Genomic DNA, 21,168 nt, shown 5'->3' with positions numbered 1-21,168 from the left:
GTGAGAGAGCCGCTGGCTGGCCAGACTTCCGAACCTCTCAGGTACAGCGGGCCCAGCCCCCCCAGTGCGCCTGCGCAGAGGCTCGGCGGCACGGGAGGACTACAGGTCCCGGCGTGCACTACGCTCGCGGCCGCGGCGCCTGCCGGGGAGGTCAAGTGGCTTTGGCCCGGCCCCGGAAGATAAGGCCGCTCGCGGGCGGTGCGTCTTCTCTTTCGGCCGCGCTAGGCAGTAGGTAAGACGCGATTTGGTCGCGGCCGTCCCGGTGTTATCCGCCGCCATCCGCCGCCCTGGCGTCCCCGAAGGACCCAAGCGGACTCCTGAGAGGACACCTAGGCGCACGGCCGGGGATGCGGCGCGGAGGGGACCGGGGACTGGAGGGAGGAGCCTGGGGAAAGAGGGCCCTGAAGCCGGGTGGCGGGGGAGCCTGGGCCGCCCGGGCGCTGACAGTGAGCTGCCCCTAGACTGCCACCATGGGCCGCGTGATCCGTGGGCAGAGGAAGGGCGCTGGCTCCGTGTTCCGCGCGCACGTGAAGCACCGCAAGGGCGCCGCGCGTCTGCGCGCCGTGGACTTCGCCGAGCGGCACGGCTACATCAAGGGCATCGTGAAGGTACGGGGCGCGGTCTGCGGCGGGTGGGCGTACCAGGCGGCCCCCGGGGACCCCCGCGCTCACGCCGCCTCGGCCCGCAGGATATCATCCATGACCCGGGCCGCGGCGCGCCCCTCGCCAAGGTGGTCTTCCGGGATCCGTACCGGTTTAAGAAGCGGACGGAGCTGTTCATAGCTGCTGAAGGCATCCACACCGGACAGTTCGTGTACTGCGGAAAGAAAGGTAAGCCTCGCACCTGGGATGGAAAGTCGGTGGAGTGGGGACTGGGTCGCACGAGGAGACTCGCCCTGAGTAAGGGCAGGGGAGGCACCCAGGAAGAAGCCTCACCTGGTGAGCCCTGCTGGGCCGAACGTGCCCATCGGGGTGCCCAGAGAGCAGTAGGAGGAGGCTGGGTCTCGAGCGCTGTGCAGAGCGAGTGCATTTGCGTTGCCTGTCGCTAGCAGTTGTCGAAATACCACTTTGCTCCTCTGACTGCTGCGTGGCGCTTCCCCTCGCAGCTCAGCTGAACATTGGCAATGTGCTCCCAGTGGGCACCATGCCCGAGGGTACCATCGTATGCTGTCTGGAGGAAAAGCCTGGCGACCGGGGCAAGCTGGCCCGAGCCTCTGGGAACTATGCCACCGTCATCTCCCACAACCCCGAGACCAAAAAGACTCGAGTGAAGCTGCCCTCGGGCTCCAAGAAGGTCATTTCCTCCGCCAACAGAGCTGTGGTCGGTGAGTGGCAGGCAGCAGTTGAATGCTGTGGGCCGCTTGTGATTAGCCAGCAGGTAGACCAGAGCCCTGGAACCTGAGTGCCAGCTCCACTAAAGTGTAAGCTCTGTAAGCTTGGGCATGTGTATAGTCTCTGAGTTGTAACGCTCGGGAAGTGGACTTGGTGTTAGTGCCTCACTGCTGGTTGGGAGTTGAAGGAGACGGGGTTATTAAACGATGAGACTTGTCTGGACTTCTGTCATTCCCCCCCTTAATCCACCCTAACGTCCTTTTCAGAGATGTGTGATTTTCTTAAAATCACCGAGTAAGTGTATTGAAAAGGATTTGGACTCAGGTTTGTTCACTGTGCTGTTTGGCAATACTTTCAAGTCCCTGTGGCAAACCCAGCCCTTCCTGGGGACGTTCCTGAAAATATGTTCACAGAATAAGCAGAACTTGGCAGAAATGTGGCAGGTTGTTGGCTCAGTGGTCCCCTTGGAGTTCAGAAATTGAATGACCTGCCCAGTTTCAGACTTGGTAGAGGGAGAATGCTTCTCTGGAGAACCCTGGGTTGAAATAGACATTCCTGGTGATGTGGGTACAGGCTTGGTTTGGCTGTTCCATGGAGCCTGGAGACACGTGGCTGTTGGTTGCCAGACTACATAGTGTTACTGCGGCTTTAGGGAACTCTGTGATGATATGTACAGAGAGAAGGAAGCTGGTACAGAAGGTGGGGTGCTGATAAGGACCCAGCAGTTTTGGGGAGGGTGTGATGTACTTATCTATCTGAAGGGTCTGATTCCCCAACAGGTGTGGTGGCTGGAGGTGGCCGCATTGACAAGCCCATCCTGAAGGCCGGCCGTGCCTACCACAAGTATAAGGCAAAGAGGAATTGCTGGCCACGTGTGCGGGGTGTGGCTATGAACGTAAGTAGTCCAGAAGTAGGCAGTGGGATATGCGGGGTGCTGGGACTTGAGGCTAGAGGGGCATTTCTGGAATGTCCTCTCCCCTCTGGTGGGTGATCTGTGGTGTGAGCCTCTGGGTGAAGTTTTGTAGGTGTGGGCCAGCTGATAACCCCCTCCCCCAAGCCCTCCTGAGGTGGCTGCGGCCACCCCACATTAACACCACCTCCCTCTGCTTGCAGCCTGTGGAGCATCCATTTGGAGGTGGCAACCACCAGCACATAGGCAAACCTTCCACCATCCGCAGAGACGCCCCTGCTGGCCGCAAAGTGGGTCTCATCGCTGCCCGCCGGACTGGGCGTCTGCGGGGAACCAAGACTGTGCAGGAGAAAGAGAACTAGGGCTGGGGGCTCAATAAAAGTTCTTCCGCCACTGAACTGTGCTTGCCCGTGGTTTCAATGGGAAGGGTCCTGTTGGGAATACCACCATGGTGCTCCTGGTATAGGGAGCGGGGAGGTGGAATAGACATACCAGTGAGCGGAGGGAGCTCTGGAGAGGAGGGGGTGCTGGGTCCCGTCATGCCTTGGTTCCTGCTGCCCTCACACCTGTGTTCACACCTTGTCTTGAGCACTGGGCAGATCTAGGTAAATGGAAGTTTTGGGGTGAGTGGTGCTCCTAAAGCCACAGGTTGAGCAGGGAAGCTATCCCGTGGAAGGACCAGGAATTTCTCAACAAATGGGCTTCCTGTTTGGCCATAGCCCATGGCATCTTGTCCCAAACTTGGTGACAGTTCTGACAACCAGAGCAGATGCTGTTGAGCAGGTGCCAACGTATTAGTGGAGGCCTATTGTATTGGTACATTAGGCCCAGGATATTCCCTTGTGAACCACTGAGCACTCGTGGTGCGAGCTGGGAGTTTGCTGCATCAGAACTGGTCACAGAATTAGGTTGTGTGCATCGGGATCCTTCCTACACAATGAGACCTTGCTGTGGCTGCCAGCTGGCTCCTTACTCTCATAATCCATTCTTGTCTCTGGTGCTAAACTCGCCCCCAGATTTTAGTCTCGCTTTCTGTGGCCCCACCTGCCCTTGGCTGTCTACCACACCTAAGCAGTGACCCCGGCAGGGCATGGCCTCGGTAATGGTAGAGAAGTGTTTTCTTCTGAAACAAAGCATTAGTTTGGATCCCTGGACTCTAACCTGCCAGTTTCATGGCTCCTCTCCAAATAAATAGGTCTGGGGCCTTGGCCAAGAGACTGACCATCTGGGAGGGTTTGCTGCAGAAGCAGTCAGGCACCCGAGAGGCTTTGTGTCTACTGGAGGCTTTGACCAGTAAGCATCCTCTTAACTTTCCAGAAGAGGGTGTGGTTCCCTGCCCTCATCTGTAAAAGGATCCTTTGTTGGCTGCAGTACCTTCAACAGCTCACTAGGCAGAATCACCGAAAATTTCTGTATCTCTTGTTAGCCGTCTAAACTGTTCTCCAAAGGCTCACCCTTCCTTCGGTTCTGAAGCCTCAGGGTTACGGTTCCAGACCGCCACCTAGTGGCAGCGTTCCCGATCTGCTGCACCCACTTAAACGGTTTCCGGCGCGGCGCGACCACCCAGGCGTGGCCGCCCGAACGCGCCTACTCCCGAACGCGAGGAGGAGGCGCGGCTTGCGTCACTTCCGGTTGGGTTTCGATTGGCCGTGCCGGTGGGGCATGAGGGGCCAGGCGAGCGGTCGCCGCTCCGCGGCCCCGAGGTGAGTGCGGGCCGGGTGGGCGGGGCCTCCCGGGCGCTCGGCGGGAGTCGCGCCCTACGGACCGCCGTGACACTCGGGGCCCCGGTCCGCTCGCGACCCAGGGCGCCTCCCACCCCGTCTCCCCGGCGGACGCCGTGCCCCCTACCGGCTCCCCCCACCGCCGCCCGGTTTTCCCGCCGAGCCCCTTCCACGCTGGGCTCCGGCGCCGGGCAGTCGGCGTCGCACGCGGCGTCTGCACGGCCACGCTGACCGGCCCCGTCGGCCCCCTGGGGTGGCCGCCCTTCTGCCCACGCTGTGTCGCCTCTGGGTTCCAAGGCCTTTCTCCTGGCAGCCAGATTTTTGTTTCTCTTCTTAGAGGCCTTTATTCGAGTTCTGAAACCTTTTCGTTTGCTTCCTGGTTTTGTGCTTTTAATATACATATACACACTTATTTTTAACTATTTTGAGGAAGTTTAAAAATAAAATATAAAGAGCGGATTAGCAAACACCTATGACGGGTTGCCGGTTCCCTGTTTGCCACATGTGTTAATCATTTCGTCCTTTTTTTTAATTTAAGAAAACTATTAAGGTGCAATTACTCAGACCCAGGGACCCAGTCCCACTGTCTTTTTTAGGCAACCCATTTGAGGTACAACTGACGAAGTTGTACAGATGTAAAGCATACAGCCTAATGTTTGATAGAGGTATACATTGTGAAATCACATTTCACCTAATTGACATGTCCATCACCTCGCAGAGGCACTCTTTTCTGTGTCTTTTTCCTCTCTGTGGTGAGGACACTTCAGATCTCAATAAATTTTTAAGCACACAATATTGCTGACCATAGTCACTGTGCTGTGTGTTAGATCTCCAACCCTTAACTCCCAGAAAGGAATGTTTGCTCTGACAGGCACCACCCCATTTTCTCTCAATTCCAAGTCTCCCCCACCCGGCAACCTCTGAAACCACTATTCCACGCTGCTTCTGTGATTTGGACCTTTTTAGATTCCACATATAGGTGAGATCATGTAGTGTTTACCTTTTTCTGTGTGGCTTATTTCACTTTGGATAATAATCCCCAGGTTCATTCATGTTGTTTCAAATGGCAGGATTTCCTTCTTTTTTATGACTGAGTAATGTATGCCACATCGTCTTTATCCATTCACCTGTCAATGAACACTTAGACTGTTTCTGTGTCTTAGGCATTGTGAATAAGCTGCAGTGCACATGGGGGTGTAATATCTCTTTGAGCTCCAGGTTTCATTTCCTTGGATAGAAACCCAGAAGTGGGATTGCTGGGTCATATGGCAGCTCTATTTTTAATTTTTTGAGGACCCTCCATACTGTTATCCATAGTGGCTGCACCAGTTAACAGTCCCAGCAACTGTGCATGAGGGTCCTCTTTTGTCCACATCCTCACCAACACTTCTTTTCTCTTGTCTTTTTGATGACAGGCATTCTGACAGGTATGGGGTGATACCTCACCACGTTTTTGACTTACATTGACCTGAGGATCAGTGACATTGAGCATCTTTTCATAAGTCTGTTGGTTATTTGTATGTCTTTTTTGAATAACTGTCTATCTAGGTCCTTTGCCCATTTTTAAATCAGGTTATTTGTTTTGTTTGTTGCTATTGAGTTGTGTGAGGTCCTTCTATATTTTGGATCTTAACCCCTTATCGGATGTATGGTTTGCAGATGTTTCTCCTGCTCCTTAGGTACCTTTTCACTCTATTGATTATTTGGCTGTCAGCATGTTTTCCTACACCTCTACACACTCAGTCCACAGCCATGCTATCTTGAACAAGTCAGATATCGTCTGATTTCGGAAGCTGAGCAGGGTTGGGCCTGGTTAGTACTTGGATGGGAGACCACCTCGGAAGACCAGGTGGTGTAGGTGTAAAAAACAAGGGATTGTAAGCAGACAAGGTCCTTGCAATCTGTGAGGTCAACCAAGGGTTGCCTCTCCTGAAAACAAAAACAAAAAATCTACATACATACCATACTGTTGAAACCTAACATTTTTATGCAGCCTTACAGCTTTGTGCTCTGTCTGCAGACATTGATGTGGTTCCTTCCTTTCAACCATGTGGCCTTACCTGTTCCTTGATAATGGGTATTGAGATTGTTTCCATTTTATTCTTGCACACGGGCATGCGGAAACGTTCTGTGTGTCATCTTGTGTGATTAGCAAGTTTCTATAGGGCACACATCTGGAATTAGGGTTCCTGACTGGGAGTTTGCAGGTCTCAGGTCTACCAGAGTGACTGTACTGCTTTACGGTTTACGCTCTATTTCCTCGTTTTTTGCTTTTGATATTGTGTAGCATTTTATATTTCCCCTAATCTATGAGGGAGAGAAGTCTTGTTTTACTTTACATTTCTCAATTTCTTAGACATTGAAAATCTTTTCAGATGTTTATTGGACATTTTGATTTGTGTACCAGGTCACGGCCTGTGCTCACTTTTTTAATTGGTCTTTTTTTTCGGTATTTAAAAATATATTCTGTATATTTATCTTTTGTTATATATGTTTGCAAATGTGTCCTCTTGCACTTTGGAGCTTATCTTTTAATTCTGTGGTACCTTGTACAGAAGTTTTTTCGATGGAGTAATGTTAGACAAGTTTTCCTTTATGGACTGTGCTTTTTGCATATTATTTTCTTATAACAGCTATAAACATTTTTCAAACACATTTAGGTCCTTAAGGCCCCTGAAAGGTTTTGTGCGCCAGGGCAGACGGGGATCTGCTTAGACCTCCCTTTGGAAAATGAGCTGTGCCAGCACCGCGGAGTGAGCAGTGCGCTGCTGCTGCCATCGCAGGCCTGTCACTAGCGAGTGCGCTGCACGCTACTCCTTCGTCATCTCTCCTGTGCTCAGACCACAGCACGTCTCGTTGTCTGGTAGGCGTGCCTCTGCCTAACTCACTTGTTCTGGCGTTGCCTTGGTTAATCTTGAATCATTCTTCTTGTGGTATTTAGGGTCGTTTTGGTCAGATGTCTTGAATCGTCCTGTTGCAATTTTGCTCAGAATTAGTAGATTCATTTGGAGAGAATCGACATTTTTATGATATCCCATTTATGAACAGTGTCCGTTTCTTTATAGATCTGTTTAATAAAGTCCTTCAATAAAGTTTTATCATTTTGTCCATAAAGAACTTACATATTTTTGGTTAGACTTCTTAGGTGCCACGTGTTCATATTTATCCGTCATAAATGTGTTTTTGGTTGCTGATTGCAGGTATGTAGGAGCAGAACTACTTAGTCTCTGTTGTCCTCAGTTATGGCACTCTTAACCTCCTGTGCAGGGCTAGCCTGACCTCAGGAAAGGCAGCTTTTGCCTGATGACAGTGTGCTTGTTGGCCACCCCTGATGGTCCACACTGACCGCATGACTTATGGTGGGTGCTCTGGGCCATGTGGCATCAGCTTGACCTCTGGAGGGGCTGGACACAAGTCAGTCACGCATGCCGTCAGCTATGTTGATGGCACCAAGCCAGTGAACTCTGGATGCCAAGGCTCGGGTGATCTTCCCTTGTTGGCACTACCCTGTGCACATTGTCACAGGTCAGTGCCAGGAGTGAGGAGCTGTCTGTGACTCTCAGGGAGAGAACGGCAGAAGCTGTGTGATGGTACTTGTCCTGGATTCTGCTTCTGCAATGCCTTGGCCAGTGACTTAATGTGTCTGCTGCTTGTAATACACAGTAACCATGTGTCTCAGCTTTCAAGCTTACGTGGGCTTTCCATTCAAGGTATAGATGCCAGGTCATGTTTTCTGATCAAGGGTGTGTTTGTCGGGGTAGGGGTGTAAAATTCTTGAAAGCCTATTAGTTCTGAGTCCTTGCAACGAATGACTGACTTTTAGGCTGATCTTGATGTCCTCTACTCTTGAGACTGGTGTTAGAAGTGAGGGCCAGTCTTGGGGACCTGACACTCTACACCACCTCACCTGCCTTTTTCAGCTCAGGAACTTTTACTCATGAAACCAAGTATTTCCCACTCTCCTTGGCAGGCCACAGCAGAGACTGCCAGTGCCACTCCCACTGCCATCCCCACAGTCTCCTCTGCCCTGGGGCAAGATCAGCTCCTGGTGAAGCTCCTCCTGGGCCTTGACCACCAGGCCCCATGCACAGAGTCGCCTTGGGCGGCCTGGGCTCCCTTCCTCAGCTTCCCTCAGGGCTGCCTCACACTGTCTGGCACCTGCCAGGCTGAGTCCTGCTGTGCAGTCACCTTCCCCTAGAGGTGGGCCCTGCTGTCGTGTCCCCACACCTGATGAGTTGGGCGTGTCAGTGACATCATCAGCCAAGCATGAAAACCCCCCTTTCCCCATTGATTGAGAGCCCTGCATGATGCAGAAAATCCTTTCCTCCAAGACCAGGAGGGACACGTGTCCTCTTTTGCCTGGAACTGGCTCACCTGGGCCTTTCTCAGGCTTTCCTGGTCGAACAACTGCACTGGTTTGTAGATCCTTACGTCCAAGTATTGTGTTTCCTTTACTCCAGACTTTCCAAGTCATTGCTTTTTTATTGGAGGAGGTCAGATTATAGTTACAGAGAGAAATAAATTTCAGGTGGACTAAAGTGTTTTCCAAATAGAAAATTTGAAGAGAACTGTCAAGTTCTTGCCAGCTGTCAGGAGAAATACAGTTAAGGGAAAGATTTAAATACATAAAATGTAAAGACTTCAAAATAAAATTAGAAATTCCAAAGCGTGAATGCTGTTGACGAGCCAGACTCGAGAGGTGATGGCTGAGGAAGCTGTTACAAGGGCGAGGGTCCTGAAAGGGAATCTTGGCCTCTGACGCTACTTCCCACGGCAGACGTGCATGCGCCCCAGCGGGTCCTGGGCTGCCTCCTGCTCCTTGGAAAGATGACAAAAATGCCTGACCTGGGGGCGGGGGGTGCTCCCCGCCAAGCTCCATGGACACTGAGCCTGATGTTCACCTATGGGCCAGTGGCAGCCAACAGCAAAAAAAGGCAGTGACATTCTGGACACGTAACGCTACAATTTAATCGAACCCTTATTCTCATCCTGATGGGAACATGGCTTGCTTTCTTTCTCTGTCACTTTCACGAGTAAGAACTGTGCCCTGAGAGGTGGTGGGCTTTGGGCGGCAGCCACCACGTCACGCTATCTGTGGACTCAGTTGGTGAGGGTTGGTGGCATCCCTTGGTGTGAATTTATGAGAACACACCAGTGACCAGCTCCTCACCAGTGTCTGCACAGAGGGGAAAACATGCTTTTATCTGCATCACAGTGTACTGCTGTGACTTGAGGGTCAGCACCTCAGTGCTTAATTTTTTCTGAGAAGCTGATATGTTCGAAAAAAAAAAACAAATTACTAATAAGTCAGATTTATCACAGTATATGACAATGGATAACAGACTCTCTTGGAACTGGGAATAAAAAAAAAATGAAACAAAACCAAACCTTTAAAAGTTAGGAATAGAAATATCTGAGAAAAAAAAGCTATTTGAATATGAGAAGTTTGTTTTAAAAATATGCATCAGAGGTCTTTTCAGTAATTTTTTGAAACGCCACCTGGTGCAGCAGCTAGCTGAAGTCTGGGCCTGGGTGTGGTGCTCTTCTCCGCTCCCCCACCCCAGACAGGGCCCAGAGGCCCGGACAACCCAGGACTTATTTCTGGGGTACAGGGTGCATAGGCTGTGAGGAAAAGACCCATTTTTTGAGTTGAATTTTTGCTAAGAAGTCAGGCACTGCTTCTGATCTTGAGGGGAACTAATGCACTTCGCACTAATCTTCAGCCTTTTTTTTTCATACAAAACTGGTGTTTCCACAATATTCGGGGCCTCCCGCCGAATTACATGACGCTACTTGATGACAATCTTTTTAGTAGCATTTTGTCCACACAGCACTTCAGTGTTTTAACAGAATACTGAAAACAGCCCAGCATTCTACTTGTATGTGCAATTATTAGGAAAGGCACGGGATGTTCTAAGAAAAACCTTTGTTTGGAACGTAAGGAAGTTTTATTGTGACAGTAATCCGTATGCCTTAACTTCCTTCCATTTCTCACTTCATATAATGAACTGTACGACGTTAAAGAATGCATGACGGCTGTCTTCACCCAAATTCACAGCAGTTGTGTGAGGACTCTCCAGTAGGGCGTTTTCCGCTGGAATAACGGGCCCAGACCTGTGCGTGCCCGGCGGCAGCCGAGGTCACAGCTTCCCGTGCACCTTCTGGTGCTGGATGAGGTGCCCGTGCTGGTTGAAGGCGCGGCCGCACTCGGCGCATTCGTAGGGCCGCTCGCCCGTGTGGATGCGCTGGTGCTGGATGAGCACCGAGTACTGGCTGAAGGCCTTCCCGCAGCGGCCGCACTCGTAGGGCCGCTCGCCCGTGTGCGTCCGCAGGTGCACGATCAGGGTGGCCTTCAGGCTGAAGGCCTTGCCGCACTGCGCGCACCGGAAGGGCCGCTCGCCCGTGTGGATCCGCTCGTGCTGCACCAGGGAGCGGCGGGCGCTGAAGGCGTGGCCGCACTCGCCGCACACGAAGGGCTTCTCGCCCGTGTGCACGCGCTGGTGCTGGATGAGGTGCGAGTGCTGCACGAAGGCCTTGCCGCACGCGTAGCAGCCGTAGGGCTTCTCCTCGCTGTGGATGCGCTCGTGGTTCATGAGCGTGGAGCGGTGGCTGAAGGCCTTGCCGCACACGCCGCACTCGTAGGGCTTCTCGCCCGTGTGCACGTTGTGGTGCTGGATGAGCACCGAGCGGTCGCTGAAGGTGCGGCCGCACTGGCTGCAGGCGTACGGCTTCTCGCCCGTGTGCACGCGCTGGTGCTGCAGCAGCGTCCTCTTCACGCTGAAGGCGCGCCCGCACTGCGCGCACGCGTGCGGCTTCTCGCCGGTGTGCACGCGCTGGTGGCTGCGCAGCACCGTGCTGTGGTTGAAGGCCTTGCCGCACAGGGCGCACACGTAGGGCCGCTCCCCCGTGTGGATGCGCTGGTGCTGGATGAGGTGCGACAGCTGCGTGAAGGCCTTGCGGCACTCCGGGCACGCGTGCGGCTTCTCGCCGGTGTGGATCTTGTGGTGCTGGGCCAGGTCGGAGCTCACGCGGAAGGCCTTGCCGCAGTCGGCGCACGCGTACGGCTTCTCGCCCGTGTGGATGCGCCGGTGCTTGCTGAGCACCGAGCTCTGGCTGAAGGCCTTGCCGCACTCACCGCACACGTACGGCTTCTCGCCCGTGTGCGTCCGCTGGTGCTGCAGCAGATGCGAGCTGCGGCCAAAGGCCTTCCCGCACTCGACGCACTTAAATGGCCTGTCCCCGCTGGGGACGGCCGCATGCCCCGTCACAGGGCCCTTGGGTTGCAGGTCCTGACCCCCAGGGATGGCAACAGGGCCGGCCTGCGGGTCACAGCTCCCCGGGGGTGCGGTCCCCAGGATCACTGACAGGTCCTCAGAAATGAACGGCTTCACACTCAAATCTCTATCTCGGTTTCCTCCCTGGTCCTCATATTCTGAAACAACAAATCCAGAGTAAAAACAACGCAAATGTCGACCTGCTCCAGACCACAGGGCGAGCAGCCCCGAAGGTGGCTGGGCTGGTGGAGTGGCCAGCAGGGCTGGCGCACATGGCCACGTGAGCCGGAGGGGCACAAAAACCGGCAGCATCACATGAGACCTGTGTCCCATGCAAGGTCACACATGACAAACGGCAGCAGGGACGACGCAAGTTCACCTGAGCCCTGCCCTCGCTGGAGTCGTGTGCACGGGCTTCCGGAGGCCATCCGCAGCAGGAATAAAGGCAGGGCTGACGGTTGCGGGGTGCCCTGTCCCCCGGACAGCAACACACAGCAGCGAAGCCTGGTGCGGGGCTGTGACCCATTTGTGCAGAATGCCCTTGGGGCAAGACAGGACACGTGGGCAGCGGTGGGGGACATAGGAGGCCATGGTGTATGTTTCTACGATCAGGTTGGGGGCTCTGGGCTGACGCTGAGTGTGGGAGTGCAGTGGGTGCTGAGGATGAGTTTAAATCTCAGACACCGGGCCACTGAGATGACAAGAAGCCACTCGCAGACCAAGACTCCCTGAAGGAACAAGCACGTTCTAAGGGCGGGCTGTGCTCGGACCCACAGCGGAGCAGCAGGAAGCAGGAAACCAACTCCGCAGGATGGCGAGATGTGGCGAGGCCTGGCCGCCAGGCGCCATCACTTCTCCCGGGCACCCACTCGGTCCTGCACCTTGGGTGCCAGCCCCACCCGCCACGCTGCCACCAGCTCATCTTCGCAGAAGCCTCTGCTGGCAAGCGGAAGGTACAAAGGACTGAGTGCTCACTGTCTCGTCAAACAAGGACACAAGGGGCTTGTGACAGATGCTGGGCCAGAAGCCCTCAGGAGGCTCAGCTTTACAAACCCAGAGAGTCCGTGCTTGGGTGGTACTGGGCGCGCATGTGCGGACATCTCCTCCTTCCCTCTCCCCTCCCCCCTCCAGCGGCAGCGGCATCACTTAGGACTGGTTTGTTTGGGAAAAACCCTGGCAGCCCTGGGAGCCTGCATTCCGCCGTTCACGTGCAGAGACCCACAGGATGTCCCAGCATGCAAGCCCCTCCCTGCCTGAGCCTGGTGGAAAGTGTCTCTCCGGGGCTGTTAAGAAGCACACTGAGTGGTGTGCTTCTTTCCCTCTGCTTTGTCCGTAATAAGAGTATCTTCAAGTACCACCTGCCCACCTTTAAAAAGATTTGTGTATGTGGTACCACCATTATTGAGACATAAGCTCAACCTTTTAATTGGTTAAGAACTTGGTTTGGTAAGACGGAAACTATGTAACGGGCCCCTTTCAAGGACCCTTGAAGAATAACCGACTCAGAAGCCAAGCATTCCCCCCACAAAGCCGGGGGACCTTCTGAGAGGGACTTGACATGTGCTTGATTTGACCTGCGGTGTCTCTGGGAATAGCTACCTTGGAAGGAGGTAGGCAGCAGCAAAGCCTCAGCACAGGGTCATCCAGGAAGAGGCAAGGGTAAGGCAGAGGGCTCCCCAGGCCAAAGCGGCTCCCAACCCCACCCTGAGCTACAGCTGCCCTCATGGCCTCCCTGCCCCACAGCTCTCCAGGGACCAGGTAGCTTTCCACCCGCTACTGGGTCTCCGTCTGGACGGCCCACCAGCACGCTTAGGTCCTGAGCCCAATAGAACTTGCTCTTCTCTCCTCCTGCGGCTGGTGGCGTGGGGTCTGCATCTCTCCTGAACTCTTCCCTTCTCTACCTGCCCTAGCGTCCAAAGCCCTTGTTCCCGCGGCCAAACCACCACGTGACAGCTTGCTGTTGCCCACTGCTCACTCTCCTCTCCCTAGCACCACCTGCTCATCAGAGGCACCAGAGGGCACTGCTGTGCACAAACCTCTCATCTCCAACCTCCACGCTCTCGGACAACCTGACGATCTCTCCGGCACCTAATCTGAAGGGCACTTGTCCAAGACTGTCATCAGGTAAGACCACAGCCAGCACCAAGGAGGCCAGGTCCTGTTTGGTGGTGGCTCCGTGTTTTCCTGCCCACTGTGGCTGCAGCCGGCAAACGGTTTAAAGTTGTGTGCAGGACTGCCACAACATAATGCTGTGTCTGTTTTTAGTCACTGGAAAACTGAATTCCTCTGAAGATACCTGATTTTGCAGGGCAGTTCAGAGGTGGGCTATCTGCCACACCCATTGCCCCGTCCACACGGTCCCCGGGAACAAGGCAGAGAGCGCTATGCCTGCTCGGCCAGAGGCAGTGCTGCGTCAGCTCCATGCACCCTGAGGGGGTCGCATCCTGCAAGACAGGCTGACCGAAGTCCTCCTGAGACACAGAGGTCACCCTCCGCCCCTGGACCGCTCTGCCCATCGTGACTGCAGACAGTGCCGTCAGGGTGGTGCACCTGCTGTCGTCTTCCCTGCTGTGATTTTCTCCAGGATGGTCTTGCACATCTTTTGTTAGATTACTGCGTCCTTCATCGCTCTGATGCCGTTGTAAATGTTATCTTTTAAAAAATCACCTTAAAAAACATTTTTTTCCTTTTCTCTTTTTTGTATCTATATGAGACAGTGGGTGTTAAGTTACCGTGGTCATCTTTTTACACTGTATGACAGTCAAGTCGCTGTGTTGTACACGTTAAATTTGTACGGTGCTGTATGTATGTTAGTTATATCTCAGTAAAATAGGAGGGGGGATCACACTTCTGTTGCTGACGAATAGAAATAAGTTACTTTGTATCCAGCCAAGCTGGCGAATTTTAATCAGTCTTCTTCAAGCAGACAATCATATGAACTGCACACGACACTTTCTTTTTTTACCAATTCTTATAGCTTTAGTTTAGTTTCTGTTTATCTTGCTTTATGTAGTGTATGGAACACCCCAGGACAATGCCCTGTTCTTCATCTCACGCAGTATGCTTTCGGCCCTCGCCATCAGTGTCAGGATAACTTCCCCTCATACCTAGGATGCTGTGTTCTTCTGTAAATCAACCAGAGAACCCTCCAAATCTGAACGGCCCCCATGGACAGGGACCTGGCAGAGGCAGAATCGCCACAGGGTGCTCTCACCACTCACCTCTCCACTCGCTTCCTGCACGGGGCCTCTGTCCAGCTCAGCCGTGCCTGACCACACTGGCTCCTTTGCTAGGAGAGGCCCAAGTGGAAGCCACTCCCACTGTCCCCGCCAGCACCCACAGCCACTGAGACCTGCTAGCCCCTAGTGGAGGAAGGCCAGCTGCTCTCACTCACCTGAACGGCCACCACCCAGGCCTCTGCTCTCCTCAGCTCCCTGCCCATCCAGCACCCACGGCTCTTCTCCTCGCTCCAGCTGGGAGATCACGTTGGGCTTGGTCCCTGGAAGTCCTGCTCAGGGGGAGAGAAGCACTTTCATCTAGAGCGTCCCCACCCCACCTGAGCAGCCCACGGGCGAGACACAGGACCAACCCCCTCTGGAGCTGAGCACCTGGAGACCCCACGGCCCCGCCCCTGACCGAGCCCCCAGACACAGACTGGCTGCTGTGGGGCCGCACCCAGCGAAACCACGTTCCCGTAGGTCTCCATCATCACGTGTCGGTAGAGGCCCCGCTGGGCAGGGCACAGGTGGTCCCACTCCTCCTGGGAGAGGAGCACAGCCACGTCCTCGAAGGTCACCTTGGCCTAGAACGACAGGGGTAGCTGCAGGTCAGATGGCGTCTCCACATCCGAGACTGAGTGGGTGCAAGGGACATGGGGTGAGAACGTGCCCTGGGATGGGGGCAGAGCCCCGTGACACACAGGGGGCAAAGGGAGAGCTGAATGGGGGGACAGGAAGGGGCTACAGAGTTCAGGGAAGGCACTGACACTCAAGTAGGCTGCTACCGGGGGCCTGGGAGGACCAAGAGGGAATGCAGCTACACAGGCCTCAGGGGCAGCTCACCTGGGGTCCCGCCGGTGGCGGCAGGAGCCTGGCTGCTGCCATTGTCTCGTTCCCTGGGGTCTCTGAGGAAGCTGGAAATCGGAGAAGCCTGTGGTGCTGAGGAAGTGGAGGGCACACATGAGGACCCAGCCCCGCCCTCGTGGACTCTGACCCCAGAGTTCAGGAGCCACGTAAACATGCGGTTCTTGAGCTCTTTGTCTGTGGGCAAAGACGTCACATCTGAGAGGCCTGGGGATGCCTGTGCACCCTCGGGTTTCCAGGCCATCTGCCCTGCTCACTGGGCCTGGCCACGGTCTGTGCACAGGGCCCATGAGAGAGCATTCACACAGGTGCCAGGCTGCCCTAGAGACCACCAGCAATGCAGAGGGCTAGAGATGGGCAGTTCTGCTTGAGGCCCACACTCCTGTGGCGACCCCACCCCAGGCCCTGCACACCTGGCTGACTATGCCTCTCTCATGACACCAGCTGGTTGAGCTTCAGTGGCCCTGGGGCTCCCATGCATGGGGCTGTCGGCACTATGCATTGGGGGCTGGGCTCTAGGGACACATCAGGACAAGTTAAGCTGAGGTGTCTGTGACACCAAATTGCTGGGTAAAAGGGGGCACCAGGAGCTGTCCCGATGAGGGGATGGGGTTCACATGTGGGATGCCAAGTGGGACCCTACCACGGGACACAGAAGCCCAGCAGGCAGACAGGTCATTTAGGGAAAACAGTCCAAAACGACTATCAACTGTGTCGTGCGCAGTGGGCCACCTAGAGGGAGGGTGGGCGGCAGGAAGCCGGGGAGCACCATAACCTGTTCTCGCTGTAAAAGGGCACATGTGTGCACCCATTCGTTCACCTAGACGCACACTGAGCTCACTGCGGCCGCCCAGGGGCAGGACGGGAGTGGGGAGGAGAGGTTGGCCCTCGCCGCCTCTTCCCTCCGTTCGCCGGCAACGCCCAAATGTGCACGTGTGTTCGTGCAATGCAGCCCTCACTGGAACCGAACGGGGTCTTCCCATGGGGCGAACAGAACCGTCTTAGAATTCGTGTGGACAGCGGTGCTGGAGGACAGGCAAGGCCAGAGCTTGACAGAATGGGGGTGGTCCCACCTCACCAGGTCTCAGAACCAATGGCGGCGAAGCCGTTGTCACCACGTGCTCCACCTGCTGCCCCACCTGCCACTTTCCCGAGTCTCCCAGACCTGCCATCTCCCATGGTCAGTCATTCTCCCTACAGCCTTGTCCAGCTATCTTCCCACAAGGTCTCTGTCCCACCTCCCACCATGAAGTGGCCCTGGAGGGGTTTCCTATGACCTCCGTGTGGCCAAGCCCTTCTCTACAGCTGGCAAGGGGGTTAAGTCAGCCAAAAATCAAGTTCCCCTCAAATTCGGACCTCAGTAGTCTCTGTCAATCCTTGTCTGCATGAGAACTTGACCTTCAGGAATGATCCAGCTCTGGCTCCCTGGGTGCCTGGCACCGGTGGACGGTCACCCACACTGTGGCCAGTCTGAACTTGGGCTGGGACCAAAAAGGGGCCTCATAGTGGGTGCTGGCGGCTGGCCCTGCTGACCCAGGAGGCGCTGGCTCTTGTGGCCATGAGGTCTTGGCTGTCTCTGCCCCTGTCTGTGCACTGGAGCTGCTACCCGCCTCAGGTCCCACACGGACCGGGCGCTGGGTGCAGTCGTCCCGCAGCCTGGATGCTCAAGGGCCCTTGAGCTGGCAAAACCCTTCCCTGTAATGCAGCATCTCCTACAGCATCTCAGACACAGGTAACGTCTAACACTGAGCTCCCATTTCTGCGCCCAGCTGAGTCTGCACACCTGTACAGAGACCTGACTCCGAGGCCCTTTCTTCTGCCTAATCCACTCTCCAAATGCACCCAGAGAACCTGGTCTCCTGGCAGCCGGGTCCTGCGCCCACCTACACAGGGACACAGAGACCGTCCTCGGCTCCAACCCCTCCCTGGGCCTCCCTCTGCTGGACGCTCCTGCCCCGTGTGGATGCTCAGCCTCACTGCCCTCTCACTGAGGCCCTTCCTGACCCAGCAGAGCAGCCAGTGGCCCAAGGATCACGAATGGCCTTAAAAGAGCAATGAGGCCATACTTTACATCCTGTAGAACAGCGGCAAGTACCAGGTGGACACCGACCACTGGCAGGGATGGGGAAGCCAACTTTCTCATACCCCACTCTCTCAGGAAGCCACCGGGCAAGTCAGATGCATCCCTGGACAGTGGGTGCCCTCCCGGAAGGCTCAGGCTCAAAGATGTTGCCGCCACCAATGTCGCCACTGTCCTTCCACACACAGGTCACGCACCCATCGAGAGAAAGATTCAGGCTGTGCCATGCAGCAAGACAAGTAAGCAAAAGCCAAAAGCACAGATGCAGGGAGCGCATCAAAGATACTCTCATTTCCTAAACAATGACGCCAGGGCCACCAAAGGCATTCGCTTTGTGTCCACTTGTAAAACAAGGAGAAGACACGTGTCCTCCAAAGGACTCAGGAGGACGGCATGATTAGTGAGACAACATTCAGAACAGCCTGGTGCAGGCAGATGCTGCTGGACTAGGTGGTTTTGTCTCATTCGATTAGATTAACCCCCAAACCAGGTTGTCGACACAAGTGAGGCATGGAGGTAGAGGGCAAAGACGGAGCAGGGAAAGAGCCTGTCATGGGTGAGTCCTAGAAAGCATTAAAAACAAGAGGTTTCTACCTAGGGGCCACCTGTACATACTGCCAAGTAAGACAAGCATGTCACAAAGTACATTGCTTGCCGCACTCTGAATGTTTGTGTCCTCCAAATTCATATGGTGAAATCCTAATGCCCAATGTGATGGCGTTAGGAAGAGGGACCTTTGGGAGGCTGGGCTGCTGCCCTTATGAAAGACCCCAGAGAGCTCCCTGCTCCTTCTGCGACATGAGGACCCAGGGAGAAGTCTGCAGCCAGGAGGGCCCACACTTGACTGCGCCGGCACCGCAGCCTTGCAGGCTCCAGAACTGGGAGCAGTAAATGCCTGTTTTGTGGTCACCCAATCTGTGGCACTATGTTACAGCAGCCCAAACAGACCAAGACACCTGTATTTCAATAAAAAAATGAACGAAACAAATGTAAAAAGTGGTAATGACTAGTTTTAAATTTCTCTTACTTGTACTTTGGTAGATAAGATCTCCTGCAATAAGTCTTTTACCGGATGCAAAAACATGCAAAGCACTGCGGGCCTCACACAGAAACCGCCGCAGGAAAGCACAGAGCCATCTGCGCACCAAGACTGGCTTTAACAAGCCAGCCTACTCACTGCCCCCATGATTCTGATGCCCAACTCCAGGCTGTGCTCCCAGGGAAAAACACAGACGTTTAGACAGAGGAGAACAGGTAGGCATGACGAGTCTTGTCCAGATGTCCCCCAGAGCAGGAATCACTACACGAGTGTCAGGAAGGACTTTGAGGAGCCATTACACCCCAGCACTGGGGCAAGCACCAACAGCACCCCCCCACCCCCTGGGTGCCTGCATCAGCCACCCATCCACCCATCAATCCCAGTCATTCTTCAGATGCAGGCAGGAGTTTCATAGTTTGGAAATTTACCAAGAGAATAACCCAAACACCTAGAGAAAATGGGAAGGAAGTACATTTCAATGAGACGCTCTGCCAAGTGGGGTCTCAAAGGTGACTGAGTGGCCGGCCAGCAAGGAAAAGATCTAAAAAAGGGACTGCAGAGATGCAAAGCGCTTAGAGTTAAACTAAGAATTTATTACTATGAACTTGTTCTGTAAGCTAAGCTTTAGGAACTTATTGTCACCCTTGTTGTAATTCAAGCATGTTGGTCCTTCCAAAGACCCCGCCCATGGTGACAGCTGTGACAGACACCCTCAGAGTCCCTGGTCTGGGTTGGGTGGCTCCCAGGATCTCCCTTCCTTCCAGCCCCGCCATCTGCACCCCAGGGTGTTCCTGCTGGAACGCTCTGTCCTCTAAGGTGAAAGCATCTCCAGAAAGCACAATTATGCAACCTTTCGGAGTAAGTGGCCACAAATACGCACCCAAACCGCCAGCTTTCCTATACCAGCCACGCCCAAGCAGAAAATACAGGGAAGATTCTAGTCACAAATGACGACAAGAAACGAACTTGGAATAAACTTAGAAATGTGATGTCAATTCTGCCCTCTGTCTCCACAAAGCCGCGGCCTGGAGGCAGGTGGGCCTGGATGCAGAGGCAGGCTCAAGAACAGAGAGCCAGGGCCAAGTCCATGATTCAAATCTCTGGGGAAAAGATGATTCAGCAAACGGTGCTAGGACAATGGGTTAAATGTTCTGGGAAGAAATAAAATCAGACCTTTACACAAAGCTCAACAAATCTCCCAGAAAGTAAAGTAAAGGCAAAGTGATGAAAACTAGGACAAAAACTTAGATCATCTCATACCACATACCGAAAGTCTAATGAATCCATCGGACAAACTAATGAATGAGTTAAAATTTAACTTACATCATAAGATGAACTTGAATAAAAATACACACAATTTTTCATTAATTTAGGTAGGAAGGGCCTTTCTAAGCCAAATACCAAAAGCAGGAAGCCTGGGGGCAGAGACCCACAGGTCTGCAGCATGAAAACCAAAGTCTTATGTAAATCAAAGCCACCACAAACGCCAGAAATGGGCCCAAAGACATGTAAGAATTTAATACACGACAAAGGTGGTTTTCCAAGGCAATGGAAAGATGAATTATTTAATAAGTAGTCTTGGAAACAGCATGATTTAGAGGGGGAAAAAAGCTGGATTCCCTTCACTCTGCACCAGAATAAATTCCAGATGGTCCAACATTTTATAAGTATCACAGAAAACAAGAGTTTATTTTAAGAATAATCTTGGGAGTGGGGAAAGCCCTTTAAAACATAACTAAATATCTGGCCATTAAAAATTTGAACGCTTCTATTTCTAAAACCCCAACCCAGGACAAAACACCATAACCAGAGTCAAAGAACCATTTGAGAATATTTTCAACACATATGGAATACAAGAAGTAGCAGATCACAAAGAAAACACAAAGGCTAAAACACACGAAGAGTTTCGACCTCATCAAACGTCGGGGTGGGTTATTAAAACACTGATCTGGCAAGAACACGGGGAAATGACGCTAAGACTCCAGCCTCGACTTCACTCCACCGGCGAGTCGCCCCACAAGGGACTGGGTGTCAAAGCCGGTGGAACGCACGGCCGAGAGAATGCGGCAGCGAAACCTCACAGGCGTCACCGGGAAGAGCGACCGCGCCCCCACCCCGAGCTTCCCTTTTCGGTTAAAAACGGAAAGGCACTAAGACCCGGAAAGGACACAAAGCAAACCAGCCAGCGTCCTCCACGCACACGGGCAGTCTGTCGCGGAGGGTGACTTTCACTTTTCATATTTTTCTGACGAGCTTGTATTTTACAAAAAAAAAAATCACTGCATATTATTTTCTACTAAAATGCTGAAAAGCAAATAATAAACAAGAGAAATATTTGCAAGCTGTTAGAAAAGGTTGGTCTCGTTCATTAAAAAGGGGCTCTTAGAAGTAATAGGGGACAGACGACATCTATGGCAAAATGGAAGGAGGGTGTGAAATTCGGCAAGAAGCACTTTTCCCCACGAGACCAGAAAGGCAGTTTCCTGCGAGGCGGAGGCGCTCGGGTGCCGCGGGTCCGCGTAGGCCCTCTCAGTCCCTGGGTCAGTACTTGGGGCCCCCCGCACGGGGCCGACACCCTTCCCGGGCAATCGCGCCCCGTCCTCCCCGCCATGAACCCGCCAGGGCGCGCCGTGGACAGGGGCTGGGGAGTGGGTTCGGGCGCGGCGGGGCTGGGGCATGGCAAACGGTTGGGGTGGGCACTCAGTGGTCCAGAAACGAGAAGGGGGCTGCT

At 53.8% G+C, this 21,168-nt stretch overlaps 2 protein-coding genes across 2 annotated transcripts in view; one reads left to right on the top strand and one right to left on the bottom strand.

Moving 5' to 3' along the window:
* Positions 1–21,168, bottom strand: part of LOC105301939 (zinc finger protein 250-like) — a 40,283-nt gene that overhangs the window by 18,873 nt on the left and 242 nt on the right. The window contains 4 exon segments of the mRNA XM_011374809.2: positions 10,107–11,394; positions 14,631–14,744; positions 14,912–15,038; positions 15,298–15,393. Of these exon segments, the coding sequence (XP_011373111.2) occupies positions 10,107–11,394; positions 14,631–14,744; positions 14,912–15,038; positions 15,298–15,339 (1,571 nt within the window). The 5' untranslated portion in view covers positions 15,340–15,393.
* On the top strand, positions 75–2,639 carry RPL8 (ribosomal protein L8). Its single transcript, XM_011374812.2, has 6 exons — positions 75–232; positions 462–608; positions 689–830; positions 1,106–1,324; positions 2,111–2,226; positions 2,445–2,639. Exons 2-6 carry the CDS (start codon positions 471–473, stop codon positions 2,601–2,603), a joined length of 774 nt encoding a protein of 257 aa, XP_011373114.1. The 5' UTR covers positions 75–232; positions 462–470; the 3' UTR covers positions 2,604–2,639.

The sequence above is a fragment of the Pteropus vampyrus genome, unplaced genomic scaffold (assembly GCF_000151845.1).
Source record: "Pteropus vampyrus isolate Shadow unplaced genomic scaffold, Pvam_2.0 Scaffold256, whole genome shotgun sequence".
NCBI lineage: Eukaryota > Metazoa > Chordata > Mammalia > Chiroptera > Pteropodidae > Pteropus > Pteropus vampyrus.
Note: the sequence above shows the minus strand (reverse complement) of the source record. Positions and strands in the feature narration are given on the sequence as shown.

What these genes read in the sequence shown, in the direction of transcription:
- RPL8 (XM_011374812.2), top strand. Translation starts at nt 471, where the DNA reads ATGGGCCGCGTGATCCGTGGGCAGAGGAAGGGCGCTGGCTCCGTGTTC. An exon ending in ACATCAAGGGCATCGTGAAG is followed by an intron (nt 609 to 688) that starts GTACGGGGCGCG and finishes CTCGGCCCGCAG; the next exon opens with GATATCATCCATGACCCGGG. An exon ending in CGTGTACTGCGGAAAGAAAG is followed by an intron (nt 831 to 1,105) that starts GTAAGCCTCGCA and finishes TTCCCCTCGCAG; the next exon opens with CTCAGCTGAACATTGGCAAT.